Source organism: Gopherus flavomarginatus, chromosome 3 (genome assembly GCF_025201925.1).
Source record: "Gopherus flavomarginatus isolate rGopFla2 chromosome 3, rGopFla2.mat.asm, whole genome shotgun sequence".
Classification (NCBI taxonomy): domain Eukaryota; kingdom Metazoa; phylum Chordata; order Testudines; family Testudinidae; genus Gopherus; species Gopherus flavomarginatus.
Window position 1 is genome coordinate 178310608 of NC_066619.1, and position 13641 is coordinate 178324248.

At 47.8% G+C, this 13641-nt stretch overlaps 1 protein-coding gene across 18 annotated transcripts in view; it reads right to left on the reverse strand.

Annotated features, from left to right (window-relative positions):
* The window catches only part of CAMK2D (calcium/calmodulin dependent protein kinase II delta), a 292308-nt gene that overhangs the window by 93930 nt on the left and 184737 nt on the right, over positions 1-13641 (reverse strand). For 10 of the 18 annotated variants that reach the window (XM_050944449.1, XM_050944442.1, XM_050944438.1 and 7 more), the window contains exons 5-6: positions 12908-12973; positions 9940-10012 (exon numbers count right to left, since the gene is read on the reverse strand). In XM_050944449.1, the coding sequence (XP_050800406.1) occupies positions 9940-10012; positions 12908-12973 (139 nt within the window). Of the gene's footprint in view, positions 1-8878; positions 8952-9939; positions 10013-12907; positions 12974-13641 lie in introns of all 18 variants that reach the window. The other 8 variants (XM_050944443.1, XM_050944435.1, XM_050944448.1 and 5 more) reach the window with 1 other exon arrangement.

Below are 13641 nucleotides of genomic sequence, written 5' to 3' on the forward strand. Positions count from 1 at the left end.
AGCCAATGTAACTTAGATCTTGAATTTCTACATGCAAGAGTGTTGTGAACTATGTGAAAGAAGGCAGTAAGTGTTTCTGTCAGTAATTTTAAATATCTATGAGATAGGTTTTTCTCTAGACCCATTCCAATACACCAAGGTTCCCAAACAGTGTTCCATGGAGCACTTCCTGGTGGTCATATGGTGCCAGATCACCTCTTCATTTCTAGCTGCTCAACTGCATTAAAAAAGAGCTAGAAATATATGCATATTTCCCTAAAATGAAGCCAGATCATCCCTCTCACACCAAATGGGAAAGGACATTTTGTAAGCATGCTGTCAGGATACGGACAGGGTTTGAGGAAAAGCTACTTCCAAACTCTCACAAGGCCAAGACCATTGCCCCAGATGCCTGGCCGCCTGCTGCTCCAGTTCTAAGTGGCCTCTCCAGGCTTTCTTTCTGGAGTTTCACCAGATCCTTGTGTGGAGAGAGTTGTGGAAAACTGAATATGGCCCGGGAACGTATTCCCTTCTCTGTGTCACTTCCATGTGGGCCGAAGGGGGCTGATTTTCCTCGAGTTTTCATCTTGAAATGAAATTATTACAAATTTAAGCACTGAAGTATAATAGGAACAAAGTGTCTCTACTGCTTCCAATTCATTCAGGATTTGCCAAAATAAAAAAATTCCACAAGTGGGCTGAGATGGAGAGAGCACAGTTGGGTTAAATAAAGGATCACTCTTTTTTCATGTATCTCTGAAGAAAATGTCACTTTATATGAACCTATGAATGGTACATCAACCATTCCTTATCCTCTCAGTGTACATAGCTACATTCCAGTTTCTTTAATGGTGGATTGTACAGTATATACAGTGGGATCAGGCATGTTTAAAGCATCTGGTCAAATTTCATATCTTTCATTTAAAGCTGGTGCTGATCAAGACGTGTTATCCAGCTGCTGAGAAGGATTTGTAGACTGGACAGAGACTTGACATTGTAATGTTGTCCAAAATATGAAATATGGGAGCTCCATAAGGGCAAAATGGGGGATGCTGTCTGTGCTTTTGGAATCCACCACATCCTCTAGGTTTTCTCATTTCTGTTTTCCTGCATTATAACCCCTTAGATTTATCTAGCGTAACATTAAGGAAATCTATAAATAAAGTAACTATATAGCTCTTTCATAGGGGTGAGAGATGAGGAAAGGGAAAAGATGGTTACTCACCGTTGTAACTGTTGTTCTTCGAGATGTGTTGCTCATATCCATTCCAGGTAGGTGTACGCGCCGCGCGTGCACGTTTGCCGGAAACTTTTTACCCTAGCAACTCCAGTGGGCCGGCAGGTCGCCCCCTAGAGTGGCGCCACTATGGCACTAGATATATACCCCTGCCGGCCCGCCCGCTCCTCAGTTCCTTCTTGCCGGCTACTCCAACAGTGGGGAAGGAGGGCGGGTGTGGAATGGATATGAGCAACACATCTCGAAGAACAACAGTTACAACAGTGAGTAACCGACTTTTCTTCTTCGAGTGATTGCTCATATCCATTCCAGGTAGGTGAATCCCAAGCCTTACCTAGGCGGTGGGGTTGGAGTGAGAGGTCGCGGCCTGGAGTACTGCAGAGCCAAAGGCCGCATCATCTCTGGACTGCTGAACCAGGGCGTAATGGGAAGCGAACGTGTGGACCGATGACCAGGTCGCCACCCTACAAATCTCTTGGATTGGCACGCGGGCAAGGAAAGCCAGCGATGATGCCTGTGCTCTGGTAGAGTGAGCAGTCACCCGGCCCGTCGGAACGTGGGCCAGGTCGTAGCAGGTCCTGATGCAGGAGGTAACCCAGGAAGATATCCTCTGCGAGGAAATCAGTAGCCCCTTGACCCGGTCCGCTACCGCCATGAATAACTGGGGGGACTTGCGGAATGGTTTGGTCCTGTCCACATAAAACGCTAGCGCCCGACGGACATCTAGCGAGTGGAGCTGTTGCTCCCTGCGGGACGAATGGGGCTTTGGGAAAAAGACGGGGAGGAAGATCTCTTGGTTAATGTGGAAAGCTGAGACCACCTTGGGAAGAAAGGCAGGGTGTGGCCTCAGCTGTACCTTGTCTTTATGGAAGACGGTATATGGGGGGTCTACTGTGAGGGCCCGTAGCTCTGACACCCATCTAGCTGAGGTAATGGCCACTAGGAAGGCGGTCTTCCACGAAAGGTAGAGCAGGGAGCAAGTAGCTAATGGCTCGAATGGAGGACCCATGAGCCGAGTTAGGACCAGGTTGAGGTCCCATGAAGGGGCAGGAGGGCGGATCTGTGGATAGAGACGCTTCAGCCCCTTCAGGAATCTCGCCACCATAGGGTGGGAGAAGACGGAACATCCGTCCACTCCAGGATGAAACGCGGAGATGGCCGCTAGGTGGACCCGGAGGGACGACAACGCCAGACCTTGAGTCTTGAGGGACCAGATGTAGTCTAGAATAGTGGTGATGGGAGTCTCCATAGGGCGAAGACCTTTCTCCCAACGCCAACAGGAGAAACGCTTCCAGTTAGCCGAGTAAGTAGCCCTGGTGGAAGGCTTCCTACTGCCCAGGAGAACCTCCCGAACCGGGGTAGAGCAGCATTAACTCAGAGCCTGTCAACCATGCAGGAGCCATGCTGCAAGGTGCAGAGACGGAAGGTCCGGGTGACAGATCCTGCCGTGGTCCTGGGTGATCAGGTCCATATGTAGGGGCAGGGCAACTGGGTTGGCTACTGAGAGGTCCAGCAACATGGGGTACCAATGCTGTCTGGCCCATGCTGGAGCTATGAGAATCACCAGAGCTCTGTCTCTGCGCACCTTGAGGAGAACCCTGTGTATCAGCGGAACGGGAGGGAATGCGTAAAACAGGTGGGTTGCCCATGGGATTAGGAATGCATCTGCTAGAGACCCCGGCTCCCGACCCTGGAAGGAGCAGAATGCTCGACACTTCCTGTTCTCCCTGGACGCAAAGAGGTCCATCCGGGGACGACCCCACCTCTGGAAGAGTGAGAGGGCGACGTCTGGACGGAGGGACCACTCGTGCGAGTGGAAGGATCTGCTCAGTCGATCCGCTAGAGTGTTCCGCACTCCCGGGAGATAGGAGGCGGAAAGGTGAACGGCATGGGCTATGCAAAACTCCCAGAGACGCATCGCCTCGGCACATAGGGGAGAGGACCTGGTGCCGCCCTGCTTGTTGATGTAAAACATGGTCGTCGTGTTGTCGGTGAACACCGCGACACAACGACCTTGAAGGAGATGGACAAACGCTTGACAAGCAAGACAGACCGCCCTCAACTCTCGTACGTTGATGTGGAGGTCCATCTCCTGCGGGATCCACAAGCCCTGAGTTCTCTGGGCGCCGCAGTGTGCCCCCCAGCCCAGATCTGAGGCGTCCGTAGTCAGGGATGCCGAGGGCTGGGGCGGATGAAACGGGAGCCCCGCACAGACTACGGACTGGTCCAGCCACCACCGAAAGGAGTCCAGTACCCTCTGAGGAACAGTGACGACTGTGTCCAACGAATGCCTGGCCAGCCGGTACTGCGCGATGAGCCAAGATTGAAGAGGCCTCATGCGGAGATGGGCATATGCCGTCACGAACGTACAGGGCGCCATATGGCCCAGGAGGGCCAGACATGTTCGTAGAGAGGTCAACGGGGCCGCCTGCAAACGCAGAATGATGGCCGACAGCGACTGGAACCTGGGCAAGGGTAGCAAGGCCCGGGCCAGGGTAGAGTTCAGAACGGCCCCGATGAACTCTATCCTCTGCGTGGGGAGCAGAGTAGACTTCTCCACGTTGATGACGAGGTCCAAGGCAGCAAAGAGGCTGCTGATCCTGCGGACGTGGTCGCGGACCTGCAGCTCCGATGTGCCCCGGATCAGCCAGTCGTCCAGATAGGGGAACACGTGAATGCGGCAACGTCGAAGGTGTGCGACGACGACTGCCATGAATTTGGTAAACACCCTCGGGGCCGTAGAGAGGCCAAACGGGAGGACCGCAAATTGATAATGTTGGCAGTCGACCACAAAGCGGAGGAAATGTCTGTGCTGGGGGGAAATGGAGATGTGGAAGTAAGCGTCCTGCATGTCGAGGGCAGCGTACCAGTCTCCGGGATCCAAGGATGGGATGATGGTTCCAAGGGATACCATACGGAACTTCAACTTCACCATATACTTGTTGAGTTCCCGCAGGTCGAGGATGGGCCTGAGGCCGCCCTTGGACTTGGGGATTAGAAAGTAGCGGGAATAAAACCCCTTGCCCTTCTCGCTCTCTGGAACCTCCTCTATGGCTCCCTTGACGAGGAGCGTGTGCACCTCCTGACGGAGGAATTGCTCGTGAAAGGGGTCCCTGAAGAGGGACGACAATGGAGGGTGGGAGGGGGGGGCGAAGAAAACTGCAGGCGATAACCGGCCTGCACCGTACGCAGGACCCAACGGTCCGATGTTATTCGGGTCCATGCTGGGAGGAAAAAAGAAAGACGGTTGGAAAACTGCGGGGAAGGATCCGGAGGGGAAACTGGTACTGCGCCCTCGGGCGCACCTTCAAAATGAAGGCTTAGGCCCTGGAGGGGCCTTGGCGGAGCCCTGGTTCTGCCCCGTTTGGCCACCGGACTGTCTGCGTCGGTTGTTCCTGCCGCGGTGCCTAGCGAGGTCCTGCCGCGGACAGAACTGGGGATACGGCCGACGCTGCTGCTGTTGGTTCTGCTGCCGGAATGGCCTGCGCTGTGTCGCAGGCGTATGCATCCCCAGAAACCGTATTATGACCCTATTATCCTTAAGGTCCTTTAGTCTGGGGTCTGTTTTAGCGGAAAACAGGCCCTGGCCTTCAAAGGGGAGGTCCTGGATAGTATGTTGGAGCTCCGGTGGAAGGCCAGAGACCTGCAGCCAGGAAATTCGGCGCATCGTGAGCCCCGAGGCCAGGGTCCGAGCGGCCGAGTCGGCAGCATCTAAAGAGGCTTGTAGTGATGTCCTCGCTACTTTCTTGCCCTCATCCAGGATGGTGGTGAACTCCTGGTGAGCGTCCTGTGGCAAGAGCTCTGCGAACTTCCCCGCCGCTACCCACGAGTTGAAGGAGTAGTGGCTAAGGAGGGCCTGCTGATTGGAGACCCTGAGCTGTAGCGCCCCCGCCGAATAGACCTTGCAGCCCAGGAGGTCCATTCGTCTCGCCTCCTTCGACTTGGGCGCTGGGGCCTCTTGACCGTGGTGCTCCCTGTCGTTCACCGACTGGACCACCAGTGAGCAGGGTGTCGGGTGAACGTACAGGTATTCATAGCCCTTCAAGGGGGCCATGTACTTCCTTTCCACCCCTCGAGCGGTCGGAGGGATGGAGGCCGGTGACTGCCAGATATTAGCTGCGTTGGCTTGGATTGTTTTTATAAAGGGCAGGGCCACTCTGGTGGGCGCATCGGCGGAGAGGATGCTCACCAACGGGTCCTCGATTTCAGAGACCTCCTCCGCTTGCAAGTCTAGGTTCTGTGCCACACGTCAGAGGAGGTCCTGGTGTGCCCTAAGATCTAGCGGGGGAGGGCTGGAGGACGAGGTACTCGCCACCGCCTCATCCGGTGAAGACGATGAGGAAACCCCCGGCAACAGAGTGTCCACGGGGGGTTCTAAGTGGGGCTGCACCTCCGTCACTGGAGGGAGCTCTGGGTCCTGGTGGCTGGACCGGCCGTCTGCTTCCGGGGAGGGAGGGGGTCTAGACACCGTCGCCTCCGGTGGCCTGCGTTCCGCCGCAGGACGGGGGGCAACGTGTTGTGGACCCTGGGCTTGGGAATACGCCCATGGGGTCCAAAACCCCCACTGTTGAGGCCCTCGCTCCTGTGGTGGAGGGTCCTGGAACAGGGCCGAGCATCTGTCCTGGCCCAAGGCATAGGCGCTGTCCGCCTGCGAGGACACCGATGGTTCCCTAGAAGGCCACGGAGGCGCTGAGCCTATTTGGTAGGTGTCTCTGTGTGCCAACTCCGACGCTCCCCTTGGTGCCGAGGGTCGGTGCCGCGACCCGTATCGGTGCCGGGATTGGGACTGGGAACGGCGTGGTAGCCGGTGCCGGGATCTGGAGCGATGTCGGTGCCGGGAGCGGGACCGCGACCTTCGATCAGCGCGGTGCCGGGATGGCAGTGGGGACCGGGACCTGCCACCGGCGCGGTGCCGGGAGGTCGACCGGGATCGGGACCCACCACCGGTTCGGTGCCGGGAGGTCGACCGAGGAGCCGAACGTCGAGGCGAACGGCTCCTAGAGTCTCGGTGCCAGCGATGAGAGGAGCCAGACCGGGACCGTACAGATGCCGATCGGTGCCGCGAGTACGACCGGTACCGCCTGGGAGAACAGTGCCGGGACTGCGAGCGGCGCCCCGAGCGTGAGCATTCACGTCTCCGGGGAGATCGCTGCCGGGACTCTGGAGACAGCGCTCGCATCATCGGTTTGCCTCTGGAGGTTACCCGTCCCGGGGGTGCCGTCTGAGGCTGCGATGGCTACATCAGCGCGATCAAGTCCCGTGCCGAGGCAAAGGTCTCCGGCGTGGATGGTACCAGCAGCTCGACCCCTGATCTTAAGGGGGAGCTAGGAGGGGCTGGACTCGACGGACCTTCCAGGCCCGGAGTCGACAGCAGCCCTGCAGGCAGTGCCGCGGCCAAGGTAGGTGCCGGGCGCTCCACTCGGGCCTGCCTCGATGGTGTTGCAGACGCCGAGTGTCGTGAGTCTGCTCCCGGTGCCGGGGATGGTCGGTGCCGGGGAGTCTTGCCGGTGCCGGCGCGGTCCGGTGCCGGAGTAGAAGTGGCCGACTGCGCCGCCGGTGCCGGAGTCAGTGCCGCTTCCATGAGGAGAGCGCAGAGTCGTTGATCCCTCTCCTTCTTCGTGCGAGGCTTAAAGGCCTTGCAAATATGGCACTTTTCACTTATGTGCGATTCCCCCAGGCACTTGAGGCACGCGTCGTGGGGATCGCTAGTAGGCATCGGCTTCTTGCATGCCGAGCACTGCTTGAAGCCCGGCGAGCCAGGCATGAGCTCGGTGCCGGCAACGGCCCACCCGCGAGCAAGTTAAACAACTATATACAATACACAACTAACTAATATACTATCAAATTACCTATGAACTATCTATAAACTATTTACAACTATGACAACGAACAAAGTACAGGAGAGCTAGGTACGTGGAGGACAGCAAGCCGCACTCCACAGTTCCAGCCACCGACACGGCGGTAAGAAGGAACTGAGGAGCGGGCGGGCCAGCAGGGGTATATATCTAGTGCCACAGTGGCGCCACTCTAGGGGGCGACCTGCCGGCCCACTGGAGTTGCTAGGGTAAAAAGTTTCCGGCAAACGTGCACGCGCGCCGCGTACACCTACCTGGAATGGATATGAGCAATCACTCGAAGAAGAAGACAATGTTCTGATCCTGGCTCTATCACTGGTGATGGAAAACTCCAATCTGGAAAGGAAATTCCACTACCCTATAATAAAATTCCCTGACCAAAGAGAAAGGGAACTGGCAGTATGGAGAAATAGAGACAGACTGTGAGTGTGCTCAAACGAAGAATGGGGTGAGACCTACAACTCCTTGGGCTATAAGGATGCTACCTTTTCATTTCCTTTTTAAGGGGAACCCTTTATTCAGATACTTTCCATTAGCCTTCTATATAAACAGATTAACTGTATCTAGGATCTTGATGATTGAATGCTGTCTGAGTTTAGTTTTTCTCTTCTTTTGTATGAAGAATGAGAAGTCAGTACCAGTGTTATTATAGACTATCTAGCTTGTCTCTACGAGTATGTCTACATTGCAATTAGACACTCACGGCTGGCCTGTGCGAACTGAGTCAGGCTCGCAGGGCTTGGGCTGCATGGCTATTTAATTGCAGTATAGACATTTCGGCTTGGGCTATAGTCTGAGCTCTGGGACCATCCCATCTTGCAGGGTCCTAGAACCTGGGCTCCAGCCAAGTGTCTACACTGCAATTAAATAGCCCCTTAGCCCGAGCCCCATGAGTCAGCTGGCGTAAGTCAGCCATGGGTTTTTAATTGCAGTGTAGAAATACCCTATGAGCCATCCAGGAGCAGAAAGGGAGAGATTACTTCAACCTCTTTAGTTCCATCTCCAACTTGCATCAGATGGAATCTGATGTAGCAGTTATCTCCAGTCATTTGGAAATCTATGTAGTTAAGACAAGGTGATATTCCTCTTAGCAAAGGGAACTTCTTTCCCAAAATTCTATTCTAAATACTAACACCACTCTGTGAAGAACTTTAACCTTGAAGAACTTTCTGGTTAGAAAACTGCAGCAATTCCAGCTTTAAACAGAGGTGGCCCGTAGCACAATCATTAGCCATAACAGGAAGTAGAATAGGGCAGGCCTCAGTAGCAGCAATCTCAAGATGGCTACTAGGACATGGGGCCTGCATGCAGTAATATGCTTCTCAGGCAGCTCTTTCTAAAAATGGTTTGAAAGTCGTATTCATGTTAGCTCTGCTGCTCCCCCTCACACACCCCAGACAGCTCTGGGATGAGAGAGTGGCATACTGTTTATGTAATTACATTATGGGCTCTAATACTTGAAAAATAACTCCATTTTCCCTGTTACTAAGATGTATAGATAATGACAATCCCTGAGCAGGTTGAGAGGATTTTAGAGGTTCATTCCTATTTTTGCCACTGAGGAGGGAAAGGAAAATATTTACAATTTCACGGAACAAGTTTGGTAACTGTAACTGGTTTTTAAATTGAAATTCTATTAAACAGCAACAATTTGTTCAATTAGGTTAGCTATTCCAGTTCGGTAAAGTCTACAAGCAAGTTTATGCAAAAAGACATGCTCATCTCTTCTGCCTTTACATGCACATCTGCAGCTGAACAGTAAGTAGGAGCTGTGTGGTGTGAGATCTGCTCCAACATTATTACTCACCTTCAAGTCCCGATGGACTACTCCCATCTGATGACAGTGTAGCACAGCCTCCAGGATCTGCTGAATGCAATGACTGCATGCAAACACCAGGGGGCGTGTGTTAGTTCCAAGCTTACACTCACTGTCTGTATACTCTCAGCGAGACTGGGTTAAAGTGCAAAACTAGCAAACAACTGAAGATGTTTTACACAACCTTCAGAAATGTACACACATCACTCACACAGAGCAGCTACTATCTCAGAAATGCCATGCCATGTGAAGGCTTTACCTTATTTTAACCATTTTGATCTGTACAGGGAGTTTGGAAGAAGGAAGGTCAATGTGGACTCCACTTGGTTTAACATAGAAGTCCTGTTAACATGGATGTGCTGTTTTGGAGACTACTGTATTTTAAAAATGCAACAAATACTGAAAACGTGCTGATAACATTATTTTTTAAAAAGTTATGCTAAATATTTAGTGGCATTTGTTCCTTTTCCTTCCTTACTTCCTGAGAGCTCTCTGTTGCATTAGAAATCATAGCCGCCATTAAGGTAAAATTACTGTAAGTAATGTATTTTAGATAACTTATTAACTTCTCATGCTTTAATTTAGTTGGAAATCATCATTTCTTGCCTGAGAGTTCATCATACTCTAATGGAGCAATGTGTGACCAGTTGTTCTGCTACTGCAACCCATGGTCTCAGAACAGAAGTGGTGTTTAAATCTGCAGGCTGACATACATTACAGCCAAAGTGCAACTCCAGATGCATTCAGAATGATTAATGAAATCCCTTCCAAAATATATGCATCATACCAACCACGTCCAGCTAGGTGTGATAAATCCAACACCTTGGAAGGTCACAGGTTTCAATCTTAAAGTAACTACTTCCTCTTTTGCCATGATGTATGTTAGGCCTGTAGACTTGCAAACTGGAAAGAGGCATCATGCATTATTTATTCATTTAGTCACTTTGAGGGTGAGGAGGATAAGCAAAGGAACATCTCAGCCAACCCACCCTCTGCCCTTTCAAAGTAAAAAAAAAAAACTCTTATCCAATTGATGGGCACCAGATACTGACCTTCAGGTCTCTGTGAACTATGCCATTTAGGTGACAATGATTAACACTTTCTAGAATCTGCTGTATACAATGACTGCAAAGATACAAGGGCAGAATGGAAGGGAGAACATTTTAAAGGCACATAATCACATCAAATACAAAATAAAATAAAATTTTAACAAAATATAAGGAACAAAAACGGATTTACATTTCCTGACAAATCTTAATTGCACATGGAACGGGAACAAAACAATGCTGAATATAAAAATACACCTCTACCCCGATATAACGTGACCCAATATAACATGAATTCGGATATAACGTGGTAAAGCAGCGCTCTGGGAGAGGCGGGACGCGCACTCCGGCAGATCAAAGCAAGTTCGATATAACACGGTTTCACCTATAACCTGGTAAGATTTTTTGGCTCCCAAGGACAGCGTTATATCGGGGTAGAGGTGTATTTCCAGATCTAAAACAAACAAAAACTAAATATAAAAACAAACAAAAAAGACATTTAACATCCAAAGTGTGGTATCATCAAACAACAATTTGTGTGGTGTTTCCATTCAGCAGCATGGAGATATTTAAAGAAAATATCAAACCTTAAAAAACAAAACAAAACAAAACAGAAAAAATCTGGGAGGGCAGTGAAATCCTTAAGTAGTTTCTGATGTACTTTCTGAGAATGTTTATAGTCTGACACCAATATTAACACACGTGTTGAAATAAGGAAATGAACAAAAATGAAAAGATACAGAAGAAATGAGAGTAAAGATTAAAAAATAAACAAGAAAAAGCAAAACATTTATCATTTTGAATATAATGGTTTCTTGTAGAAAGTATTAATGGGAAAATAAATGTAAATAATTCAATAAGGAGGTAAACATTTTCATTTAAAACAGCAGTGACAACAATTTGGTTAGTTGTCACGTGTAAAATGGAAATCAGCATTAAAGGCCCTTAACTAAAATTTTCAAACATGGGTGTATGAATATAGGTTCCTAAATGTGCAAGTGTACAACTAAATGCTAAGAACCCATAATTCTCATTGAAATAATTACCACTGAAAAATCAGGCCACTTTTATTTAGGTGCTTAAAATGTGGAATTAGCAGGTTTTATACATGCAATTTGAAACTTTTGGCCAATCTATAGTGCCAAAAAATCACAGCTGAAAACTTTGGTTTTCTACACCAATGGAATGATTTTCAGATATTTTTAGCACTGTTACAGCCAATGAGAAGAGCTCACTTTTACTTCTCATTGAGTCAGAAATCTGGGACTATATGTACTGTACTTGCCAAAGGGCCATGGATTTGATGCTGATCATATTAAATGTTTTCGCCATGAAATTCAGTAGGTAGGAACAGTCATAAATCAGTAAGTAGAGCCCAGTTCTGAAAACTCTTTCTTACATGAGTATTCGCTAACACATTTAAGTAGTCCTATTGACATTAAACAAACTGCTTGCATGAATAAGGACTACTTAGGTAAGGGTTTGCTGGAACAAGACTTATTTTTATTATAGATCATGCATCTATAAAGCTCATTAGCTACTTCTAAGGACACACACAAACACATACATAGATGCATAACACCCATAAACACTCCACTTCTTTAATACAGAATATATTTGTATGCACCCCTTTGCATCATATATTAACTTTTAAAACAGAATAATCACCTCAGGTTTTATTTTCTTTAAAAACAAAGCATAACCACTTCGTGGCATTTGGCATCAGCATTAGAAAATGTGACTGTTTCCACAGAACTAAAGAAATTAGGGTATGCAAAAATTATTCAGTCAGCCCTCCACAACTGCTAATCCAGTTTTCTCCTCTGCAGCATGATTTATCCAGCTTAGTTTTAAATGTCATGAGCAATCAGGTTTCCACCCCTTTCCTTGGGAGATTATTTTTCAGTCTAATCAATTTCAGTGTCAGGTGGTTTCCTAACATCCAGCCCAGATTTTCCTTTGTTCACCATCATCTCATTATACACTCATTATACACACTTGGGACACTGCTAAAGTTTTCTCTCTGTCTGCTAAATGAAATTTAAAGGACAGAATATTTGTGCTGTTATTTAAAACGCTCCCAATAATGTGTTTTACATAAAGTAACTGTGGTCTAAAAGAACAACTCTTACCATTGTAAAGGACTGACTCAATGTTATATAGCTACATGGCATCTCTATGTGATGTGGGTATTATAAATATATAGAAGCAAAATATCTAGCTAAATTTATTTTAAAAGGAATTTTCTCACAGAAGTTAGCAATGGGACAAATATGAAGAGGTGCATTAGGGAACCTAATGGACCAGAGTGTTTGCAGATTTGGAAACATCATGAGTTCAGCAGAACACTGAATTGGGAAAAGACTATGGTACCCTGGATGCCCCTACCTCTAAAGAATCATGTTAAGGTTCAGCCTTTTCTTCTCTTTTTTCAATAAGCAGTTGCAGTTACAGTTAGTAACTGTAGCTCCACAATCTGAGCACTGATAGAGACACACAGTAGCTATTACCGTTCGTTAATGGAAAAAAAATGTATCTCAAAGGAAGGAACAGTTTTTTGGATTCAGAACACTAGTAAAACTAAATATGTAGAGATTTTCAAAATTGGTGTGTATGTCACATTAAAGTATTATTTCCATGGGAAAACTGAGGCAGAAAGTGTCTTTGCTAAGGACAGAGTAGGTGTCAGAATCAGGTTATAATACCAAGGGTGAAATCATGGCTCTGTTGAAGGCAATGGGAAATTTACCATTACCCAAACTGAGCTCAAGCCACTAGACCATGTCTATCTTCATCTAAGAAACTAACAGTCTAACAAAGCCTTGATGGGAACTATAGATGAAGATTGAACTGTTTTGTTCTAAATGATGCCAAACACCATAAGTAAACACCAAAATAAGTAAATATGCTAGCATAATCAAAGACTATTGTTAAAATCTAGCAATAAACAATATTCTAGAAATCAAGCACTTACCTGGCATCTGCTTCACTATAATATTCCCTTGCAACTATATCTTCAAACAGTTCACCTCCAGTGACTCTGTGAAAACAAACGATTCATTAGGGCCAGAAGCAATGTGGCAAAAAAAATCTTAAATTATTGTTATGGATATAACCATTATCCCTTCTTTTTTTTTTTTGTGGAACAGGCTGTCATCCTTATTAAAATGCCAGATTTTCCCAGCTAAGTTCAAGGAGCTGCAACTGCTTACATCGGGGTGAATTTGATCTATGACTCATGCCGTGCCAGAAACCACCCTCCCCCAAACGATGAACATGTACAGGCTGCAATAATGTTTGTATATTTATCTTGTGGTAGAAACCGACACAGGATAAATATACAAAATGTAACTAATACAAAGTATATATAAGAACAAATAAGATCATCTTAATTTTGTCATAGAGTTATTAAAAAAAAAAAGAGGAGTTCAAATCCAGCCATTCACCAAAAACCCATTAGAGTAAGGACATGTAAATTCATGCAAAATACACACGAACAATGATGTCAAGTATGTTCTAGGAAAAAGAGCCAGCTTATTAAATCAGGGTATGCACCAACACGCAACATGAACAAACATCCCCAATATACTTTAATGGCCACCAGTTCAACAGAACACTTACGAGAGTGTTTAACTTTAAGCACATGAATAGTACTATTAGAGTCAGGGTGTTTAAAGTTAAACATGCAGTTAAATGCCCTCCAGAATC